This window comes from Zonotrichia leucophrys, chromosome 1A (assembly GCF_028769735.1).
Source record: "Zonotrichia leucophrys gambelii isolate GWCS_2022_RI chromosome 1A, RI_Zleu_2.0, whole genome shotgun sequence".
Taxonomy (NCBI): Eukaryota; Metazoa; Chordata; class Aves; order Passeriformes; family Passerellidae; genus Zonotrichia; species Zonotrichia leucophrys.
Window position 1 is genome coordinate 33908244 of NC_088170.1, and position 22152 is coordinate 33930395.

Consider the following 22152-nt stretch of genomic DNA (forward strand, 5'->3'; position numbering starts at 1 on the left):
ATATCTGTTTTCTAGAGGAACTTATAATGAAAAAAATTAAAAGGAATAAACTATCCAGAGCAATCTTTTTGATGCAAAAGGCTGCACAGAAGTTCCCTGAAGACTTAAGTACTACTTCCCAAAGGCAGCTACTGGAGGTAATAAGAAAAACGTTATGATAGAACTTCTTTACCATTAGCACAGTTTTAATGTTCTATGTAAGTAAGACACAGAACATGAAATACTACTACATAATACTACTTATAAAAACTAGAAAAATGGAAGGAACTTGAGAGTCATCATGTGTTTTTAACATCTATTGCCAGTCTTTTTCAAAGAATAAAGTGACCTTAAAAGAAGAAAAGAGCTCATCCCCAAATTTTGTGCATACATGCAAATTCCAGGAAACCTGAGAGTAGATAAGGTCTTTTCTTCTCTACTGTATCTCCTGGACTTTGCAGTTACAAACCTAGATGTTGCCAAAATGTCATTCAGGTTTCCTTACTGTAACCTTTGACATTGTTCTTTTTCCCAGATTTCCAAGGCTTGGAATACTTTAGCTGGTGATGATGACATGCACTTTATTTTATTCTTTCTAAAAGAACAGTCTAGATATTGGGATTTTGGAATCTATTGGAGCTAAAAGCAGAGTCTTCCTGGGTTCATTTCACTCTCTTGAAATCCATGAGAGTATTTCTGTTTACATTTGTGCCAGCATCTGTCCATGAAAATTACCTGCTCAACAACAGGGCTTGAAATTTCTTTATAGCCTGTACAAGAGATAACAGAAGCTGCAATTTTCACTATATAAAATATAAAAGAGTAATTTAAACAAGGTTACTAGAAGTTTTTTCTTACTTTTTAGTGCCACAAATTTGGAAGCATGATAAGTAATACATGTAATTATTACATCAGAAGAATGCAAAACCTGGATCAGAAAATGCATACATTAAAGATATCTCTCATATATTTTTAAAATATGTGTTATTTATGAAAATTATGTCAGATGTTGTGATATGGTATGTAAATTGTAACTGAAGTCAACAGTGAAGACTTACAGGCATTTCCCAAGAAGTATCTTGTTATCCTAAACAAACATTTACCAAGCTCTTACACTGACCTTCACTACCTTTTGCTTCTGTGCACTTTTCACTAAGAAAGATGTAGATAAAAAAATATAATATATCTGCATACAGTTGGCAGAAAATATCAGAATTCATTTTGTCTGGACAAACTTAGCATGTTCTCTTCTGATATTTGTTTTATGATGAAATATTTAATTATATGTTCAATAATTTTCCTGCTTGAGGTGGATGGTGAACACATAATAAGCAGCAAATCCATGCTTTTGTTTTCATGCTTTTGCTTTTTTTGTATTGTAGAGTTTTATATAGAATTGCATCTTCTGATCTTTTCTTCTGTAATCAGCCCAATGTGCTACAAATCTGTTTTTGTTATGTAGCAAAATAGGAAACGGTTTATTTTATTTTGAGAAGTATACAAATAACCATTTCTCATGCAGTAAACAACTGAGTAGATATGGAAGCTTCTGAGTCGTATGTGTTTACTCAATTGCATCAAGCTGCTTAATGAGCTGCTTGGCATTTTATTATTTCTTTCACAGCTGCTTAATTCTTTTTTCCTGTCCTATACGTCTAGTTGGACATCCAGGTTTTTGCAGAATTGGATACACTGGTAGTTCTCATTGGCCAGTTGGAGTATTGAATTTATGTGATTAAGTTAATATCATGGTACAAGTCTGTGACAGAGTCAGGGATAAAATGTATTTAATCACAGGTCAAGCATTTGGGGTTTTTATGGTGACATTTGGCTTCCTCAACCGCTTATTCTTGCTCATCTTGCAACACTGCCACATTTATTATCTTCCAAGTTCTACAATTCCTGAAGTACCGGTCATGCAGTACCACTCTCAGTCACAACACCCATCTTTATTCAAGCTGGGAGCATTTTCCCCCTTGCACTAATGAGAAATATATCTTTAGACTAGAATGAGTCCATGATACTTTTAATTAAAAAATGTGTCATAGGGCTGCTTACCATGGAGAAGTATAGTTTTTAAAGAAGCAATGAAGGCTCAAACTGCTGATTGCAAAAGCTGAATGGTTGTGTGAATCCTGTGTGATGGGAAGAGTTACTCTGTATCTTGTTCTTTATCTTATATCCTTCCTGTAGTGTTTCACTAGGGTGGATGCAACCCTAATCTAAAGGGTGAGAGAATGAGGTGGAGTGGTAGGGCTGTGAAAATTATTAGCTGTGCAAAAGGCACTATTAAATCTTAGCTCCCCATTTCACTCATTTCACCATAAACCTGAAATATTTTCAGAATTTTTGGACATGAGATTCCATGCTTACTCAGTCTGTGATCTGACCCACTTTGGTGTAGTCTTCTAAATGTATGAGGACAGAAACAAGGAACTGTTAAGGTGCGAGATTATAGGATTGTCACTGAATTACCAATACTTGGGATTTTTTTTTTCATTTTATCTTTCAGACTCAGCTCAGCCTGAGTCCTTGGTCCAGTGTAGGGTACTAAAAGGTGTCAAATAAAATTTCTAGTTGTAGAAATATGTCATTTTTTGTCTCTACACAAAATGTAATCCTTGTTCATCTCCATGAGTTGGCCTTTTTGGCTTTGATAGGCACTGAACAGCTGCCACAATTAAAGATGCAGAAGTACTAAGTTCTTTATATTAGATTGCCAAGTTTCTCTTGAACTGGCAGTGACATCAAGGTGAAGAAACCTAACAATTTGCTATTCAGTCAAGTAAGAATAAAGTGTAGCCTTGATCTCCAACCAAATGGCCTCATAATCACTATATTCAGAATGTTCCCACATCTTTGACACCTGACTCAGTCAGCTTTCAGCTGTCTACAGTTAACCAAGGGAAAAATGGTTTAGCCCTACCTTTTATGGACCCACGTTCCTTTTTCTTTATTTGTAGATTTTATTTTTTCCCTCGGTTTCTGAATTACAAAAAATTCAGTCCAACTGCTTCTACAGCTCCTCTAGAAATTCCACAGATTAGGTTTCCAGCTCTCTCCTAAATAGGAGTTGATATCTTTTTTGTTTCTTGTTAGAGTTAACCACTGGCTGGCAATAATTGTTTATTAACATTATATGTGATCACTAACTTATTTCCTATAGGTTCTTCCAAAATTGGATATGCTTCTTTCATAGCATTCTCTAATTATGAAATTAATCTGTGTATATTAGCTTACACAAAGTACCATTCATCCTCATTTAGGATGTAGGATAATAGGAAAAGCTATTGCAAGTTTTCTACATAGCAGCGAAATTTTCTATGACAATTTGAAAACAGTGTATAAAATTTAAATCTGTCTGTTATATTTTAATAGTTTTCCATTGGTTTTCATTTCAATCTTAGGAAGCACTAACTTTAATTGAGCAAGTTGAAGCTGAACAAAGTGCATTGTATCGCAGTCTCAAAGAAGCTATGAGCAGCAGGAAAAAAAGCAGGACTCCTCCTCCTCCTCTGTTACTTTCCAGATCACATTGTTCCATGACATTTAAACCAGCCCCATTTGATTCGGATATTCAGGTAATGTTTTTCATGATGACTGCATAAGAAATAGCTAAATCATACACAAGAGAAAAAGTTGTTTCAACAGTGCTATACCAACACGTTTTTCTTTGTTCCTGAGAGGATTATGTTATTCTGACTTAATTAAGTATCCCTTTTTTTTTTTTCCTCTGTGAGTCAGTTTTCCTCTGTGACTCACTGTTTTGATCTTCACATTTTCATGACACTTTCTTAATCTCATGCATTATGTCCCTTGGTGCTTCTGTTGTCTAATACTTACTTATTCCACTTATCAAAAGCAAGTTTTCTTGCTTAGGGGTTGACATACTCCTGGTTACCCTCTGAAGAGAGACAAGACTGTTGCATCATGTGATGCAAAAATCTCTGTTAATGAAGTGTTGAAATGACTCAGTTCAGCTGGAAATAATCCACTTTCTGTTGAACATGTAGTGTCACAGGTCTATGTAGATCATAGGTGATATTAGGAGAGGTCTCTTGTTCAGCCTGCTGCTCAAAGGAGGGTTGGCTGTGAGACTAAAACACTTTGCTCAGAGCTTTGTGCCGTCAGTTCTCAAAACTTCCAAGAATGGAGACAGCTTCTCTGGAAAGTGTGTTCCAAAAGGGCAGCATGTCCATAGAAAACTTTTTCTTATGTGCAGTTGGAGTCTCCCTTGCTTCAAGTTAGATCTTTTGTTTTTCCTTCTCCTACCATGCACTAGTTTGAAAAGCAAATGGCATCTACTTCTCTCCCTTCCTTTGCTAATCAAGTAATTTTATCACAGAGGCCAGTCATGGTGGTCAGCCCTGATTTGCCTTTAGTAAATCCCTTCTGACTACTCTAAATCACCTTATTCTCTCTCCTTCCCTTGTCCAGAAGGGATTCAAACAGGCTGAAGTATGAAAAATTTACTAGCTGCAGTTTTCTTGAGTGAGAAATTTTCATAGTGATTTTGCAAGCTTCTTCAAAATAATCATGTGTATATGCCCAGTAGAAGTTCAAATCTTACTAATAGTGGTAAGAATATTTCTGTGAACAGTTTTTTCATAACCTGCAGTTTTATTGCAGTTTAATCAGTAAATTTCAAACAGTTTGAATCGGGAAAAGTTTACCATTTCTGTCCTTACTGAATCTAAAATAAAATTTTAAAAAACCCAAACTTAAAAGTTTGGTAGTTCATTTGTTTTAGTATGTGTTCCAAAGTAATTTTGTTTGATACAGGAGGGTGAATGCAGCATCTCGGGCCACTAGATGGCGAAGTGTGATTATTATTCTTATAATTTGAGCCACGATAGTCTAGAAGACATTTTTTTTCTGAAGCTAACACAGAGCTGTTGAGCAGACAGGAAAGGTCTTTTTTTAATGTAGAAGTTATTAACTGAATGCTTAATATTTAATTAGTTTCTTAGGATAAATGTGTGCCTCAGATTTAATTTGACATACATAGTTCCTGTACTAGGAGTCAAAATACCTGTGAGATTTTCAGATCTTAAGGCTCATTTGCTGAAAATAGTCTCTTCCATTTCAATAACACCTTGTGAAAAACAGTCAATAGGGAAACACCAACAAATGTCATCATTTAGACTTCTGTCAGGCCTTTGGTACAATCCCACATGACATGGCTGATCTCCAGACAGAAGGGACATGGATTTGATGGGTGAATTGTCATTCAGTGGATAAGGAATTGGCTGGATGGACACAGGCAGAGTTGCAGCCCATGGCTCCATGTCCAGGCAGAGGATGGTGCTGAGTGGGGTCCCTCAGAGCTCACTCTTGACACCGATGCTCTTCAGTGCCTTCACTGATGTCTGGCAGCGAGGTCAAGTGCAGCCTCAGCAGGGTTGCTGACACAACAGAAGGAAGGGCTGTCATACCTGCATCTCTTTTTCCTGATTTTAAGGATCTGTCCTCAAGTAGCTTGCTAAATTGGAACCCCTTGCCAGCTTTAGAAGAATACCATTGCAGGGATAATAATGGATCAAGGATGAATAATGGATCTAGGTGACTTTAAATCTGTGACCTGTAGAGTCTGTGCTTTTGGATAGCTTTGAGGAAGAGGGTAACTCAGGGTAGGGTTAGGATACTGGAGAATCATCTGTTTTTATTGCCACTAGTAGTATATCTAGTTTTCCAGCTAAATAAATTAATTGATATTTTTAGTGCAGTTAGACTATACTTTTTTATAACTAAGCCAAGTTTTTTTGCAGAGACTGTTTTCACAAAATTTGTACATTCTACATTAGGTAAAAATTGGAAATAATACTGTGCATCAATTAATTTTGTTCTCATTTTCTTCAAAGGTTTCATGGTACTGTATTTTGGGCTGTGTAGCAGGAGGAAGTAATACGAAAGTAAGGTTAAATAGTAATAAACTTCAGAATTCAGGAGAACAGGTAAGACAGAGGTAAAACTTGTTTAGTTAATTCTCTCTTCCTGTTAAAAAATCCAACTCTCTAAATCTTTCTATCTGACACATTTTTAAAAGTCATGTAACTGGTTAAGCCTTTGACAAACTCTTCTATCTTTACACCAAAAAACTTCCAGGAATCTTTTTTGAATAAGAAAATAAATTACTCAAAAGCTTCAAGATTTAAGCAAATCTGTACCTTGTTTAAACTATTTATTTGGGTGATATCTAAGAAATGTAAAAGTAAAAGGAAGTATATGAAGTATTTTTAGAGTGTGCTCCAGACACTACTCTTTCCAGGAACTTAAAAGGAAATTCTAAACAGATAAAAATTCATTCTTCTTAATTGTGTAACTTCTATCAGCTATTTCTTCTAAACAAGTCATTGCCTTACTTAATGCTGGCAGCATGGTAATATAACTTTTTCAATAAGCTTCATATTCAGACACAGTTTATTTCTAGGTTCATGCTCTTTCCCTTTCATTCTGTGAGCATGTGGTGTGGTGAATCATCCCACACATCTTTAATTACTTATGACTGATCATGTTGACTGTCTTGGTACTTCTACATTATTTGTTCATTACAATTTGACCTTTACTTTTTTGGATTTTTTACTTTATTTGTTGGTTGGTTTGGTTTTGCATTTTTAGGTAGGTTTTTTTTCCATTGTATCACATTGTGGTGTTTCTGCACAGACTGAGAAAGTTCTGGTTTTCATTCACTCATCCCTGCTATTGCATTGTCCTCATTTATGACAACAATGAACCATCCAAATACTGTGCATTTTGTAATTTAAGAAAGGAGCAAGAAAGCTTCAACATGTCCTCTTCAGCTTCTGTAGTCTAACTCCTCATCGATCACCTCAGTGATCATTTTTGTGTCTGGAAATCTTTATTAAGAGTTCTATTCTTTGCAGGGCAAAAACATTGCCGTGTGCTTTGTGACAGAAGAATGATATCAACATCTTGTGCCTGATGTTTCGGGCTTTCCTGGCTTTGTAAGCCAGCTCCATACTAGCACTGATAGACTTGTGTTTGGTGATGGAGAGGGAATCTGTGCCCTTAGTTCCCCTGGCTCCTCTCCTTAAGGGAAACTGTATCAGAAGAGTAGGTGTGTAGGTGCTGGCAGTAGAGGCTTTAATGTTATTCCTGATACTCTGTCATGAAATCCACAAAACCAAGCTTCCTGTGATGTTTAGCAAGTTAGTTTCAATATTCCATCCCCTATCAGGTGAATTAAGTGTTTGACAGGTGACTTTCACCCCGCTGCCAGCTGTTTTTTCTGTGAATTTGCTGCAGTCCATCCAAGCCGCTGACCATCTTAGCTCTGGCAGGCACTGGAGACACACACACCTGAGGTTAACCATACACCTCTGCAATGGAACTTCTGTTTGCTTTAGGGTATGCTTTTGCAAAATGCTGATCTGCAGACAAAGTCTCTATCTGCTGACTTCAATAAAAAAGTTTAGAGTTCCTGAGGAGAGAATGATCTATCAACTTAACATAAAGGCATGTTGCAGACTTTTGGTTCACTTATTTCTGGTTTGCTGGTTCAGGATTCAGCCCCAGCATCCTGAATGGATTTCTGTTGTTCAGGGGTGTTTTTATATAGGAGAGACTGTTTGAAAAAGAGTGTTGTGTTGATACTGTGTTATGGTGATCTCAATTCTCATATTATCATTCCATCTCTGGCACTTGTTTCTTGTTTCAAGACCCTTGAAGTCTTTAAATCTTCCTTGTGTAAGTCACCTTGGTCACAGAGAGGGACGTGGAAAATCGTCTTTGGAGTGAGCCATAATGTTAAGGTGCAGGTATACAATTACTTGAAGAAGAAATGGAGATCTTGAAAGTATGTTGTTTGCTTCACAGACTCCAAAGTGCTGTTAGTGGTGCTGAAAAGAGCCAGAGATATCTCTGCCTCTGTCTGATACAAGAAGGTGGCATGTATGAAGGAGAGCAGTATGGTCTTTATCACAGCTCAGGGACAGAGTGTTTCAGCTCACTGACTGCAAGCATGGACAATCACTATGTGAATGTTCAAATGGACACAAGTATCTTAGAAAAACATCAGGTCCTGGTACTTAACTGTTGTCTTAGGTTATGTGCTCTGTGTACACATCAGCATTCCAGACAAAACTGATCCTTTTTTTCACCTATAATTTCATTGTTTTCTCATTGTTTTTGAGAATTTTATACAAGAATCTAGTACATTACCTGCTATTAATCTGGATTGTACTTTGGTTGTATCCAGGACCATTAAATAGTTTGTTTAATAATTAACATTTAGAATTTGAGATTTGTTTTTGGTATGTACAGTGAGTCTAACTAGAAAAATATTTTTATTGGTAGATACTGGCGGATGGGAAAATTCTCTTCGAAGTCCAAGGGTTAGATGCCAATGAGAAATACATATTTGCTGTGGCAGCATATTCTTCAGATGGAAAACTTATTGGGGATGCCATTGGGCAAATGACTAAGCCAATTCTTGCCTATCCACCACTTTCTGCTACTACTGTTCGAGCATATCTAACTCAGGTAGGGTTAGAATACGATAATGGACACCTACTTTCATTTTGTTGTAATTATTTGTTTTCAGTAGTTGTTCTAAAACTGCATCTCGTAACAGCTTGAGACCTTGTTGACGAAAGCTTGACAAGCACAAATCACAATTTTAACATAAAAATAGTATAGCTAAGTAAGTTCATTCTTAATTCAAAATTATTAAAAATGTCAGGTTAAGTGGAAAGGACTCAGATAGTCCTTTCTATCTCTGTAAAACCATCTCTGTTTTACATTCTGCATTTAACTTTTTTCTTTTTTTTTTTTTAAATAATTTAGGGTTTTTTTTTATTTTTGTGGTTGAGACTAAGTACTAGAAATCATCTTGTTAGTCATTATGGAATAAAAATGTTATTGAACTTAGCAGATATCAAAGCCAACCATTTTCATATTGAAATTAGTTTTGTAGTATCTTGTGAAAGACCACAAAGTTTGGCAGATAATTATAATTTTGTGTTCTTATAAAAGGATATTTAAAACAGATTGTGACACAGAGAAAAGTGAAATTTTCTAGCCCTATAGATAGATCAGGGGGAACAGTTAAAAGCTTTCCCAAAATATTCCAGTGTAAGATGTATCCATGTGAATTTATGCCTATTTATTTGGCTTAGTTTACATCCTGTTATTCAGAGCAGAAGGGCATTCTGCAGTATTAGCAAAAGAAAAGTGAACCTAAATGAATTTATATGCCTTCAAGAACTGCAGCACAATACCTGTAAAGTTTTCCACACAGGACTGTTAGAGCATTGGTCAGCAGTCAAGGAGCCCCTTTGCTTTCACTGATGCTGAATCTGAACCAGACTAATAATAGTAAAATCCAGTTATTGCTACATGTATTTTATTTAACTGTGTTCGGATATTCTTAGAGAAATTGTAAATTTACAGTTTACAATGTTGTGGGGAGTTTTGAAACCTTATTGATCCTGTAATTTTGTCTGGCTTGGTTATTTCGTGAGCACGTCAACTCACTGTTTGGTTTTTTTTTTGTAGGTAGCCTATCAGATGGGCAACTTCAGATTAGCCAGAGCAGCATTTTCACCAATGTGGGATTACTTTGTTTCAGATTCTTCTCCACAGCCTCCCAATGCAGCTGTAATTTCTGCAAGTAGTAATTTCACTATATCTGCAAAAAGGTAATTGGTAAAACAAAATTAAATAATAATTAATTATTTATATTTTTTTTTTTATTATAGATGTGCACATTTTATTTAGAAGAGTTTCAAGTTGTGGAATTTTGTTCAGGCTTGTGATGTGAAAAATGTTCTGGGAAAAGGGTTTATAATTAGCAGAGGATTTTTGTTATTTAAGGCACTGCTAACATTTACACACCTAATTCTTTGTAATGGCTGTTTTCTTAAGATAATTGTGAAACATTTCCAAAGTGGGTACTAGTTTTGTGTGATGCATTTTCATATGCAAAATGTATCGTATGCGCTGGGTGCTTGACTTTCCAATTAAGAGAGCAATAGATCTCACAAATTGTGAACAATTTGTCAAGAACACCGACCAAAACAGGTAAATTGTTGCTAATTCTGTTTTGGGATAGCTACATAGTGTGTCAATAATCTTTGCATATGCTAAAGGTCTTTAGAGATATTTAAAATTTTATTAAAAAAAATCAAATGTTTAACCATAATTATAGAAGTTCTTCATCAACCAGCTAGAAATTTTGTGGTTACGTTTACTGAAATTCAATAGATCCAGGTTCAGAAATGCATCAAAACTGAATTTATTCCCAGATAAAAGATATTTTTCTGCAGTAATAGATGTGAAATATTATAAGAAAAATAGTTTTATATCAAAGTCAGCTATTTATGATTTGGTAATGAACTAACATCCAATTTAGCTGTATACAAATAATCAGCTTCAGTGTCTGCCCTTCAAGTGCCACCACGTGTGTGATACCAGGCATACAAATGCACCAGGGGTCTTGATGTTACATGCCATAACCATAGTAGCACTTGGGATTTAGAGTCTATGGGCTGCATTGATGCTACCAGAAAATCAGTATATATTCTATTTCATGACTGTGTGGGTTTTTTTAATCTATCCTGGCCAGGCAACAAAGCAGGAATAGTCATTGTGCTGTTGTTTGCATTTTTTTTGTCATTACTATTTTTTCATAAGTAATTTTTTAACACATCCAGCTCTAGAGATAACATTGTAATAAGTCTTTTTTCAGATAAATCAGATGAAGACAGAACATTTTAAGCACAACTGTGCAAAGCAGTTCTGGGAATTTTTATTTTCTGGCCAAGCCCCCTACTCCCCCTTTATTTTTTTTTTTAATTGACATGGAAGATTCTCACGGCTGCGGTATCAGGCAGTTTCAGGTTTACTGAGCTGTGGGTAAGAAATTGGACTCGCTAAAGGGACAGCAGAGGGAGCCTGAAGGAAAGGAAACCTGTTTTTCCAGCTAGAAGCCCTGGTAGTGGTATCTTGGTAATGTCGAGTGAGTGAATGTGTCTATTTGATCTTACTTCTCGAGTTTCAGTCTCTTTCAGGAAATACAATTGAGGAGAAGAAGGAATTTATTTCTTTGACTTCAAAATCATAGGCTTTTTCCTGTAACAAAAATATTAAAAAATACAGCAAGTACAAATGCTCCTCTGTCCCCAGGGAAGGGGAAAAAAAAAAACCCAAAAATATCTTGAGAGAAAAGCAGGCAAAAGAGAGGAGATTGTTTTGAGACTTGTAATACAAGACATAAGTGTTGAAAAGGAGTCTGTTAGTAATACTTAGCAATGGACTTCACAACTGTGTGTGTGTCATTGTCAGAATACAGAAGAACAACGTGTAAAAGGCAACAATGAAAATAAATAAGCTGTACCATCTGAAGCTTTCAGACAGTTCAAAATTAGTTTCACTGGATTAGATTATGCAGATAAGGAAAAGTTGTTTTAGATTAGTAGAAAGTGGATAGCAATTTCAAAAGAAGTAATATTTTTATTTATTTAGCTTTTAATTTAGAAGTTTTAAGCAAATTTTTCAGTTTTATATGTAGGTCTTATTTCTAGAAGAAGTTATAGTAATCTATTTTGTCCATAATTTTAAAGGTAAAGACTTCATTTTATTATAATACAGTGTCAGGCATGCAAGATCTGAATCATAATTAACGTGCTTTTACTGTTCTTTTGCTTTTATATTTTGTAGGTTACATTTTGAAGCTGTATCTCAGACTTCTCCTATTGCCTTGCACCTCTTTTTGAGGAATATATTTGCTGTTTCTGACATTAATGTCATGGAAGGTGCACTCTTCTGTGATTCCATCTGTTCCAATGAGATATTTTATAAGGAGCAAGTAGGTGTGGTTTAAAATAATATACTGGATTTGATTTTACTTTTTCATCAGCTTAATTTCATCATTTTAAGATAGATGTGGCAATCAACTAATCCCATTTACAGAATACTCCATTTTCTGTGGGTTACATGGCCTTTTTTTCTGAAGTATTTCAGAAGCTGTTGGTTATTTACATCCTGCTGGAATGATGGTTTCTGAATCAGTTATTGCCTAACCAAAGCACACTGATTCCTACTGAGGAAGGATTTTTCTTGACTTCAGTGGTGGTAGACTATAATATAAGAAAGAAGTATAATAAAAGTTATTTTTGTCCCCTAAAGATCTACCTTGAATTTTTTAAATTTTCAACATTTATGCTATGTAATACATGTTTTTTAATTAAGATGTGACTTCTAACAGGGTTTCATGGTTTTAATATAGTAATATTTTATTTCAGTGTTTTTTATAGTATAATGGCATGTTAATGACAAAATACACACTTTCTTTTTTATTTGGATAGTCAAATTTGCCTCCTGTTTTATTGCATTCCTATTCTATTTATTTCTTTGCTGAAGTACTTGTAAAAAATGTGAGCAGTTGATTACTCTGTGACTTTACAAGATAAACTCTCACTTGCAAGGACTGCAACAGATAACATGAAGGGAAGGATTTATCCTTCCCTTACCGATTCTGAGAGGCTAGCATGTGAAATTTCCACTGCACATAGTTTGAGGTTATTAATCAGCCTCAATTTGTAAATTATATGGGTAAACTCAGAGGGCACAATTAGATCAAGAGCAATCATTTCCTTTAGTATCAGGAATAATGTGTTTTTTAATATACTTCTAACAGGTGCGAATTTATATTCCTTCTTAAACTTTCTTCTTACTTGCTGCTTATCCTGCTTTTTAAACTGCAGTAACATCTGTCTTCTTCCACTCTCAAATGGTTTAACAACAGAATGAATATTTAAATCAAAATGTGTTTTTCTTTTACAGGTAGCTAGATTAGCAGAATGTGAAAGAATGACAGTGGCAATTGAACTTAGCAACTGGTTGAACGATCCAAGTTATGCACTGCAGTCTGTTGTACAATGTTATGGTCTCCTCGCCCCACTTATTTACCACAAGATTTTTTCAGTGCCAGTAGTTCAGGTGAGAGCATTTTAAGACAAAGCGGCTGTCAGGTCCTGCAGTTATAGTGATTCAAATTAAACTTATAACAGGCAGTACAGTTGGAGAGCTAAATATCTAGGCTGTGACTGCTTAATAGCTGATGAAAGAAATGCCTTTTAGAATTTTATTCGTCCCCAATGCATCTAAGTTCCATGTAAGCTGCACACAGTCTGCTCTCAGATATGGTGAAGTAACTGCAGAGTATCAGTTGTTTCTTTAGGGTGATTGTTGGTATTTTAAACTGTAGCAGAAATTACAATGTAATTTCTACTTGAATGTTATTTGCAGGCAGCAATTTTGAGGGAAGAAAAGCAGCATTTGCCTGTGGTTTCTTTTGTTTGGTTGTTGGTTGGTTTGTTGTTTTTTTTTTTTTTTTTTTTTAATTCAGAATGTTTGCTTCATATACAGTTTTGTTTTCTTCTTAAAGAAAAGAAAGCTATTCAGTGTTTTGACAATGCAGTCTTTAGTTTCCAGGCATGAGTTCCTTTCCAGAAGCAAACACCTTCTCTTCAAAAACAGAATACATTTTATGAAGCAGCAGATGTGGTTTTTACATTCAGCAAGCATACAGTAGAAACATGCAAATCTTTTTCCTGTAATTAGGTAGCCTTTTTAGGTAGCAGCAATAAGAGTATATTGGCTCTGTGAGAAAGGATGAGGTGACCGCACTGCAGGTGAAGCACAGACCAGCAGCATCTGAACATGGCAGACAGAGAAGGGTGCTGGTAAGAGGATCCAAGGCAGCCCAGGGAAAATGAGGTTATTGGGCTGGCCCAGGGTCCATCCAGGAGGAAAAGTCAGGAGGTGCAGGAATTGAAGCCAGAGGCTGGAGACAAGGCTGCAGCACAGGTCCAAGGTCCATGCAGGAGAAAGAACTGAAGACCAATGGGGCAGTACCACAGCTCAAGCAGGGACTGAAGGCTTGTGCCTGAGCTTGAGAGAGGGTGTGATGGGAGGTCTCAAGTGAGGATGCTCAGGGAAGGACTGCTGGGACACTTAGGGCCCTGTAAAGTTTTCAGGAGTGATTACGAAATAAAAATCATCTATTTGAATACAGGGATAGCTTCTTGCTTAAGATGCTGTTGTCCTGCTAAAGGTACAGCTAGCCACTGGAAATGGCTCCTCTTTCAGATTTCTTAAGTAAAGTGAAAAATAAGTTCCACAACTTATAGCCACAAAAATTATTTCCACAAAAAATAGCCACAAGTTCTTTTCATTTCTGATGGACAAAACTGGGGAAAGAAGTATTTTTTTTTACAATATATTGGAAATATTTTTTTTCATTTGAAATCCTTACCATCTCAATATATTTTCAAACAGTCCTCCAGTAGGATTATGTTACCTCACTGAATTAAACATTCTTGGATTCCATGTTAGTGAGATCAGTAAAAATATCCATCATGTATCTGTATATTAATATCTGGGATTTTATGTGAACATGTAATTTATTCCAAAAGACTGGTTGAAATCTTGACACTGTTCAATTAAATAGAAATTTAATTATTGGCATTTGTACAACTAATGTTTTATCCTATGCATTAGATTTCAAAGTATTTTTCAAGTTCACCATGAAATACAGTGGGCTGTACAGAGGTACAAGCTTGAAAGTATGCTCTAGACTCCAATTTTTGTTTTAACCCTTGTATTTACAGATTCTCATTAAATGCTTGGCTGTCCTCCAAGAAATTCCAAGTTCTACTTTGCAAAGGAGACAGGAAGAATGTTATGAGAGTATTCTGCATATGATAGCTTGTGCTTCATATCATACAGCAAAGGTACGGTGTGAATTTTTGTGCTTACAGCTTAATTTGAGATATGGCTCTTGTCATTTGGATGAAAAAAGAGATTTAGTAAGCTGGCCTTCAGAATGATATCTTACAGTACCAGCAATCTTAAATAGTAAAGGCATGCAAACATTTATTAGCATCTTTGAATCAGTACATTTTTATTATGATGACATTTTGCCTTTTTAGTATTTATTCAGAAAATAGTCTAAAACTATTAGTCCATGTCATTAGATCTACATTTTATATGATTGTGTAATTTTATATTTAAGCTAATACTATTTTCAGTAAGACATACATATAATGTATGTTTAAAAGTATTTATTGCAAAAGTCATATTTGTAGTTTTAATCTGATTAATATATCTGTTTTAGTTGCTAATTAGATACACGAGACTTTATACTGTTTAGTCATGCATGCTGGCAAAAGTAATAACACCTTGACTTTCAACTGTAATATATGTCTGTAGATGACATATGATTCAGATACTCAATCTGTTTAGTGAGATAAGGAGAAACACAGTATGGATTTTTTTCCCTCATGTATAGGGACATGCTGCAGTTAATTACTCACTATTATAAACGTGTGATACTGAAAAAGTCAGCTTTCCTCTACCTTTGGGTGCACCTCAGCTAAGAGCCCATACTGAAGCTGAGCTGTGGCTAAGGATTTGAGAGATTGCCCCATGCTGGTGATTGCTCAGCTTGGTCTTTATAGGAGCTGAATCTCCATGCTAACCTCACAAGAGCAGATCTGTACCAAATAACCCAAAAAATGCTCTGCAAGGGCAGCATGGCTGTGAGGCCAGGAGCCAAGGGCAATGCCGTGGCTGGCAGAGCAGCACCTGGTACAGAGGTTCAGCCAGGCATCCAGATTATCAGGCAAATTTGTGATGATGAGGCAGGTCAGATTTGAAGCTGGGAAGTCAGTCCAGAGGTGAGGATAAGGCTGGTGAGGTGGCTAGGGTCAGATAGAGCCCAGCAGGCAGGTCCATCATGATGGGAATAGTCTGAGGTCAAACTCAGAAGTTGGTCCATGAGCCAGGTGCCCAGTCTAGTGGATCTATTGTCACACCAGGCATAACTTGCACCAGGCTGGAGACCAACATTACTGCCATATAGGAGCCAGCAGGGACTGTAGGCTTAGACTTGAGCTGAGAGGGAGCTCCTCTCAGCTGGCCCCATAGGCATAGGCCCCAGGTGAATGCTGTCAGACACAATAAAGCCTATTAGGAGCCTTGAAACCTTGATTAGATGTTTGTTTGTTGGATTCCTCAGCTAATTGACTACCACTTATATTGCTGGGTTTTTTCCCTTAGAGATAGAATTTCAACAGGATAGCATACAGAATAGCAAAGAGAATGAGTGAATTGAAAATGCTTCTCATTAAGGCAGGGTATATGTTTTTCTTTTGACTTAGAGTCAGGTCATGTACTGTGTTTATCCTAAGGTAATCTGTACACTTACTTAGGATCATAAAGGCAAAGATCCTAGTGTAAAGTTAGCTTGCATGTAGTAGAAGCACTGGGGCCTTTTGAGCTCTATCTAAAGAAGATAAAGCCACTGAAAAACATTTGCTACACTGTTAATTTATAAATTTTGCAATTTAAAAATAAATTTCACCAGTCCTTTCAATACAATTGGGATTTTAAAATGTGTGCTTGATACCAGAGAGGCAAATGAGGATCATTTAGTTATCCTGTATGTTCTTTGATAGCAGTACTACCTGAGAACAGGGAGGGTGTCAATCACAGCAATAGATACTTCTGGGTAAATCTTTCTATTCTCTGAGGGATAGACTAAGCAGAATAGAATGCATAGATAAAATCTGCAATTCCAATTATTTTACATGTCTACAGTCCTGGGTTTTTTTATTAAAAGAAACTTGCATATTGAGTAATAAATTTATATTTATAATATTCATGCATTTTGACAATTATAAGTAGACAGGAATGAAATATTACGTATCATGTAAAAAAAAACTTGTGTAACAGATTATTCTTTTATAGGTACTACATTCATGGAAAGAGTATGAACTTTCAGCAATTATCATTAACTATGGGAAAAAATTGTTGATCTCACCAGGAGTTTCACCTGGCCAGTCAGGAGACGTGAAAACTGAAGAAACACGCACTGGCAAAGCAGTAAAAGTAGTTGCTCTAGTTTTTAATTTTTCTTTAAATTCTGTATTTTATTATTTTGAAGACTAGATTTACTAATATTTTTTTTTGTTCTAGAATCATAGAATAGTTTATATTGGAAGTGACCTCAAAGATGATCCAGCTCCAACCCCCAGCCTTAGGCAGGGACACCTTGTACTAGACCAGTTTGCTCAGCGCCCCATCCAGCCCAGTCTTAAATGCCTCCAGAGATTGGGAGTCCCCATGCTTGACAAAATATGCTGTGCCAAAAAAGTCACAAACATAATTTCTATTTTATAAGAAAAGAAAAATAATACAATATTGATGAAATTAGAAGATATAGATTTAGAAGACTTGTGATCTAAGCTAGATTCCACTATTGACAAGCTGGTTTTAGTTAAATTAAAGCTAAGCTTTCATAACAAAGTATTCAATATTTCAGAGACGTTCCTCAAGGGCATCCCATTTAGCTGCAATGGCAAAAGCAGCAGAAAATCTAAATTCTCTTGAATCAACTCTACTCAAACTGACAGAACCAGGTGGGTGTACTGTTGAAACATGTCTTACCTTTGTCTATGGAGTTTTCTATTGCTTGTTTGAAAAAACTACATTTACTGAAGAAGTACTTTTATTTCTTGTATCTTCCATGATGACTCAACCAAAGCAATAATGATCTTGGTAATGATCACCTGGTAATGATGTGTGCATTCATATTTTTTTTGTAATTTCCACTGGAACACACATTTTTTCTTTAAAAGGAATATTCCTTTGTGAACAATTCTGCAAATATTTATGTTCTTCCACTTCCAACCTGTTTAAATTGGATTCCATGTTATTTAGGCTTGCTTTATCTTTTTAAATCAGAAAATGCAGTGGCAAAGACCACTGTCCATTTATAGCTTGTCTGAATACCCCACCAATGTTAGTAGTAATGACCACTGCAGGAAATTTTAGTGGAGAAAACTCTCCATGAAGCAAGTTAACAGAAATTGTTGTTTTTGTGAGGGAATTGTATGCATGCTAGTATTTAACTACCTTTTAAGTTGGAAATGAATAAACATGCTTTAAAGTATCTTGGATTCTGGATCAAGCACAATAATTTTCTGGCTAATAATCCTGCCAAAGTTAGATGAATTAATAAGTAAGGATTATAAAGAAAGTTTGGTTAGAACTTAATCTCAGAGACACTTCTGATTGGTACCTGGATAGAATGGTAGAGTAGTATAGGTTGGAAGGTATTTATTCCAACCCCCTTCTCAAAACAGGTACAATTACATCAGCTTGAGGCTTGTCCAGTCAAGTTTTGAATCTTTCTGAAGAAAGAGATTTCATAACCTTTATGGGCAACCCGTTCTGATAGTTAACCACTCTTATGGTTAGAGAGGTTTTCTTTAGATGTCTTTGGAATTTTCTGATTTCTGACTTGTTTCAATTGCCTGTTGTGCTGTCAGTGAGGAGAGTTTGTCTCCACATTCTGTATTTCTTCTGTTAGGTGAGTGTAGATTCCTCTTAGCCTTCTCTTCCTAAGACTGAAGAAACCCAGTTCCCTCAGCCTTTTCATGCTCTATAGCTCATTGTCATCTTGCCTGTCCTTCTCTCAACTTCACTATGTTGATGTCTCGTACTACAGTGCCCAAACCCAGGCACAGTAACCTCGATGTGGTCTCACACCTATTCTAGTACTGAATAGAGGGGCATAGTCATGTCCCCTGACCTGCTGGCCATGCTGTTTCTAGTACAGCCCAGTATGCAGCAGGCCTTTGCTGCAAGACCACACCCCTCCTGTTCTAGTTACCATCCGTCACCTCTGTGCATGCATTTGTTCAGAAGAGAAAGTATTATTGTGAAAAATAGGATAAGGAGTGATGGAAAAATTCCATTAATCTGTGCAATAATCCTTCATTTTTGCTCACACTGATGCCTGCATTCCTGCAGAACAAGTCACATAAGGAAAGAATTCTGTAAGTTAATTGAAAAGCATGTTGATTAATTAATAGAAAGTTAAATTAATGGATTGATCAGTTAGAAAAAAAACACATTTTCAGTAGCTGGCAAATAATTGATCACTAAAATCTGCTCTGTTGTTGAAATAGCCTATTTGTCAATAGTTTCAGGATACAAACTGAGAAGAAGCCTTTTGCTGTGGCCATGCAAAGCTTACAGCTGTCCTTACAAATATGTATTAATGGTTCAGGGCAATGTGCACACCTGTGGGGCATGCTGTTAGAAGCATTTTGGAAAAAGCTTTGTCATAGGAAATCCTTATAATTGGATCAACACTTAGCATTCCATTAATGATAGTCTACAAGAAAAATGGAAAAGAGCTGAATCTGCTTCTTTCAAAAGAAGAGAAAACCAAAATATTTCACACACAGTACAATTTAAATTCTGAGATTTCAAATATTTTCCGATAAAAAAATTTTTGGGACGTATTTTTCTTTGTGAAAAGGCTTATTTGGAGCAACATATTTTTGAAATTGTCAAATGGGAGAGAGTACTAAGAAAGGGTGTCCTGTTTTAAAAGTCTGCTTTTCCTGCTGGCTGTCCTACTTAGTTGGACATTATTTACATTCAACAGACCTAAACTGACTGCTCTCACTGGATGTTGTATCTATTGATCCACAGTTACAACTGGTTCCAGAGTGCATTTTTAATCTTGCTTTTTTCAGGGATTTGCTGCATTGATGTTTTTCAACTTACAGGACTTGTCTAAGCACAAAATTTGTAGATTATTTTTCTTTATTAAGGAAAAATAACAAGCAGTATGTTTAACATTGTTTTGGTGCTTGTTAGCTGATAATTTTTAATCAGCTGTTGTGTTTAACTGCCAGAAGCTTGAATCCAAGTTATTGCCCTATAAATTCTGTATACTGTCCATATCTGTGTATTCTATATAAAGTATATTATTTATAGAATATAACTGAATTTCTATACATCTATTTTTGTAAATATTTAGCTTAAGAAAAAAGAATCCTCTACGTACTTACATTATCCATATGCAGAGCATGAATGTAAGCATTAGTCAATAGCAGTATCATGGGATCAGTTCTTGCTGTATAGCCTTAAATACATTTTTGTCATGTCCTTTCTGCACATTCTTCTCCACATATGATTTTCATGGCTCTTTTTTAGACCTCTGACGAACTCCAGACATCCTCTCTCACGACAGTTAGAGATTTAAAAGCAAACTCTGTGCTAGAGAAGGATTTTTTTTGGTCAGTTATAAGTGGAGTTTTTATTGTATATTCTTACTGCTTTTCATAATGGATTTCATTTGGTTATTGATGCAGGTCCTGGAGCACAGCTTACAGGAAAGGAATCTCTGTTGCTACTCTACCCTGTAATTTCATGTTGGCCATCAGACCGTGCTTATCGAGAAGGTAGGGTAGTTGCTGTTTATATTAATTGTAAGGGCTCCTTTACTTCAGAAAGTTGCCAGTAAAGCAATCTCATTCTTGCTTGGAATAAGCTCTTGGGAATGTTACCTTCATTTGGTTCTTAAATATACAAAATCAAGTGAAACATAGCTTATAAAAAGTTCTCACTGTAAACACATAGAGAATAGAATGCAACCAATTATTTGGGGTGTTCATGCTAAGTATATAAAATATTAATATTTTAAATTGAATCATGTATGTTTTCTAATAACCTTAGAAACAAGTAAATTTAAAAAATGTGCCAAATTTTTCAAATATTCTCTTTGTATGAAATGTTCTTTCAAAACTGAGGTACCCTATTTCCACATTAAATTATTTCACTGGAAGAGGAATTCACAGAAATCGCTGTCTCTATAATGTATGTAATTCTAGGAGTATATTAAATAGAATGAGCTTATGATTCTGGATGCCTAGTCACAAGAAGCATTTAGCAACTTCCATTGAGTATCCCTGATTTTAGTGTCGCTATGGGTACACAACATGGCCTAAATAAGTGCTTGGAGGCATAGGTCGCTGGAATCCAAGCTGACTTCAGAATTCTGTTACAGCATAAATACCTGTGTTATTTGTTACTTTATTGCAGTGCTTAAATTCAAAGGCAACACACGTTTCCTTGAGTTCTTCGTTCAGCTTTTGCACAAAGTCATGAATGAAGAGAAGTTTCAGAGTGTTCTGGAGTGGGCAGAGAGTGTGGAAACTAACTTGAAAAGGTAGATCTCTGTTAGAGTAGTAGTGAAAAACTACTGCTTAGGCTCATGAGAGTCACATTTACAAAAGAAACTCCAAGCTGTACCCATTGGAAGACCCATCAGGAGTAATTTCCATGACTCCTAGTCTGCGGAAGTTCCATGAACATGGATTACACAGCTGTTATTATGGGGTGGTGGCATAGCTTGGGAGGCTGTGATGGGTTAAATCAAAAGCAAACTGATCAGGGCCTACTATAGTGTCAAAAAAATTCTATGGGGAAAAGATAAATGGAGCCAAATTGTAGACACTTACCTGAGAAGATCCTATTTTTAAAAAACCACATCAGTATTTCTAAAATATGAAAGGCAAGTAATCAGTGAAAATGAGATATATATTTTAGGGAACAGGAATTGTGGTTACAAGAGACCAAAACAGTAGGATGTGAAGAAATTATTTGCAAAATTCTGTAGTATAATTTGGGTAATAAAGAAAATTTTTTATTTTACTAGGCATTAGGAAGGTAATATAGTTGTTACTCACAAATTCAGATTTCTGTAATAAACCTTGAAAATTAACACTTCCTAATTTCTTAAGAGGATGAAAGAAACTAAGTCTTTTGAATTTAAAACTGCCAACGAAATAGGAATTGCATGATGTGCTCTATATGTTCCCAAAGATAATCTTTTACTATGAAAGGAATTTAACATGATGATTATTATGATGATTATTTTAAAAATATTTTTCATCAGGAGGAATGAGAGCTTCCTTGGTACTGATGGAATTGCAGCACAAGCAAGGTCTCTCACTCTGGGAGAAAGCACAAGTGCTGCAGAAGTTCAGAAGGTGAGTTTTATTTTTAAGGAGTTATATATTTTTACTGGGTAGCAATACCATAAGAACAAAATAAATTTTCAAAAATTGTCTCATAAAAATCTCATCTAGAGACATACACAGTTCCTAAAATTTGGGATACAAACTCTAGTCCTCAGCTGACCTCTGCACTTCTAAAACCAGGAAGAAATGCTGACATAGGATTCATCTGAAAGACCAACAATTGTGTGAATTTCAGATAAGTCAAAATAACGAATTCTGAAATCAGAAGAAACTTGCCTTACCTGACTCCCTTTAAAAGAACATGGTG

The 22152-nt window shown here is 35.7% G+C and overlaps 1 protein-coding gene across 1 annotated transcript in view; it reads left to right on the forward strand.

The window, feature by feature from the left end:
- Positions 1-22152, forward strand: part of CFAP54 (cilia and flagella associated protein 54) — a 102161-nt gene that overhangs the window by 27173 nt on the left and 52836 nt on the right. Inside the window, exons 20-32 of the mRNA XM_064733592.1 lie at positions 16-137; positions 3387-3560; positions 5841-5933; positions 8296-8481; positions 9496-9638; positions 11659-11806; positions 12784-12939; positions 14613-14735; positions 16753-16887; positions 17327-17423; positions 20175-20264; positions 20905-21031; positions 21761-21854. Coding sequence (XP_064589662.1) covers positions 16-137; positions 3387-3560; positions 5841-5933; positions 8296-8481; positions 9496-9638; positions 11659-11806; positions 12784-12939; positions 14613-14735; positions 16753-16887; positions 17327-17423; positions 20175-20264; positions 20905-21031; positions 21761-21854 — 1688 coding nt within the window. The remainder of the gene's footprint in view (positions 1-15; positions 138-3386; positions 3561-5840; positions 5934-8295; positions 8482-9495; positions 9639-11658; positions 11807-12783; positions 12940-14612; positions 14736-16752; positions 16888-17326; positions 17424-20174; positions 20265-20904; positions 21032-21760; positions 21855-22152) is intronic.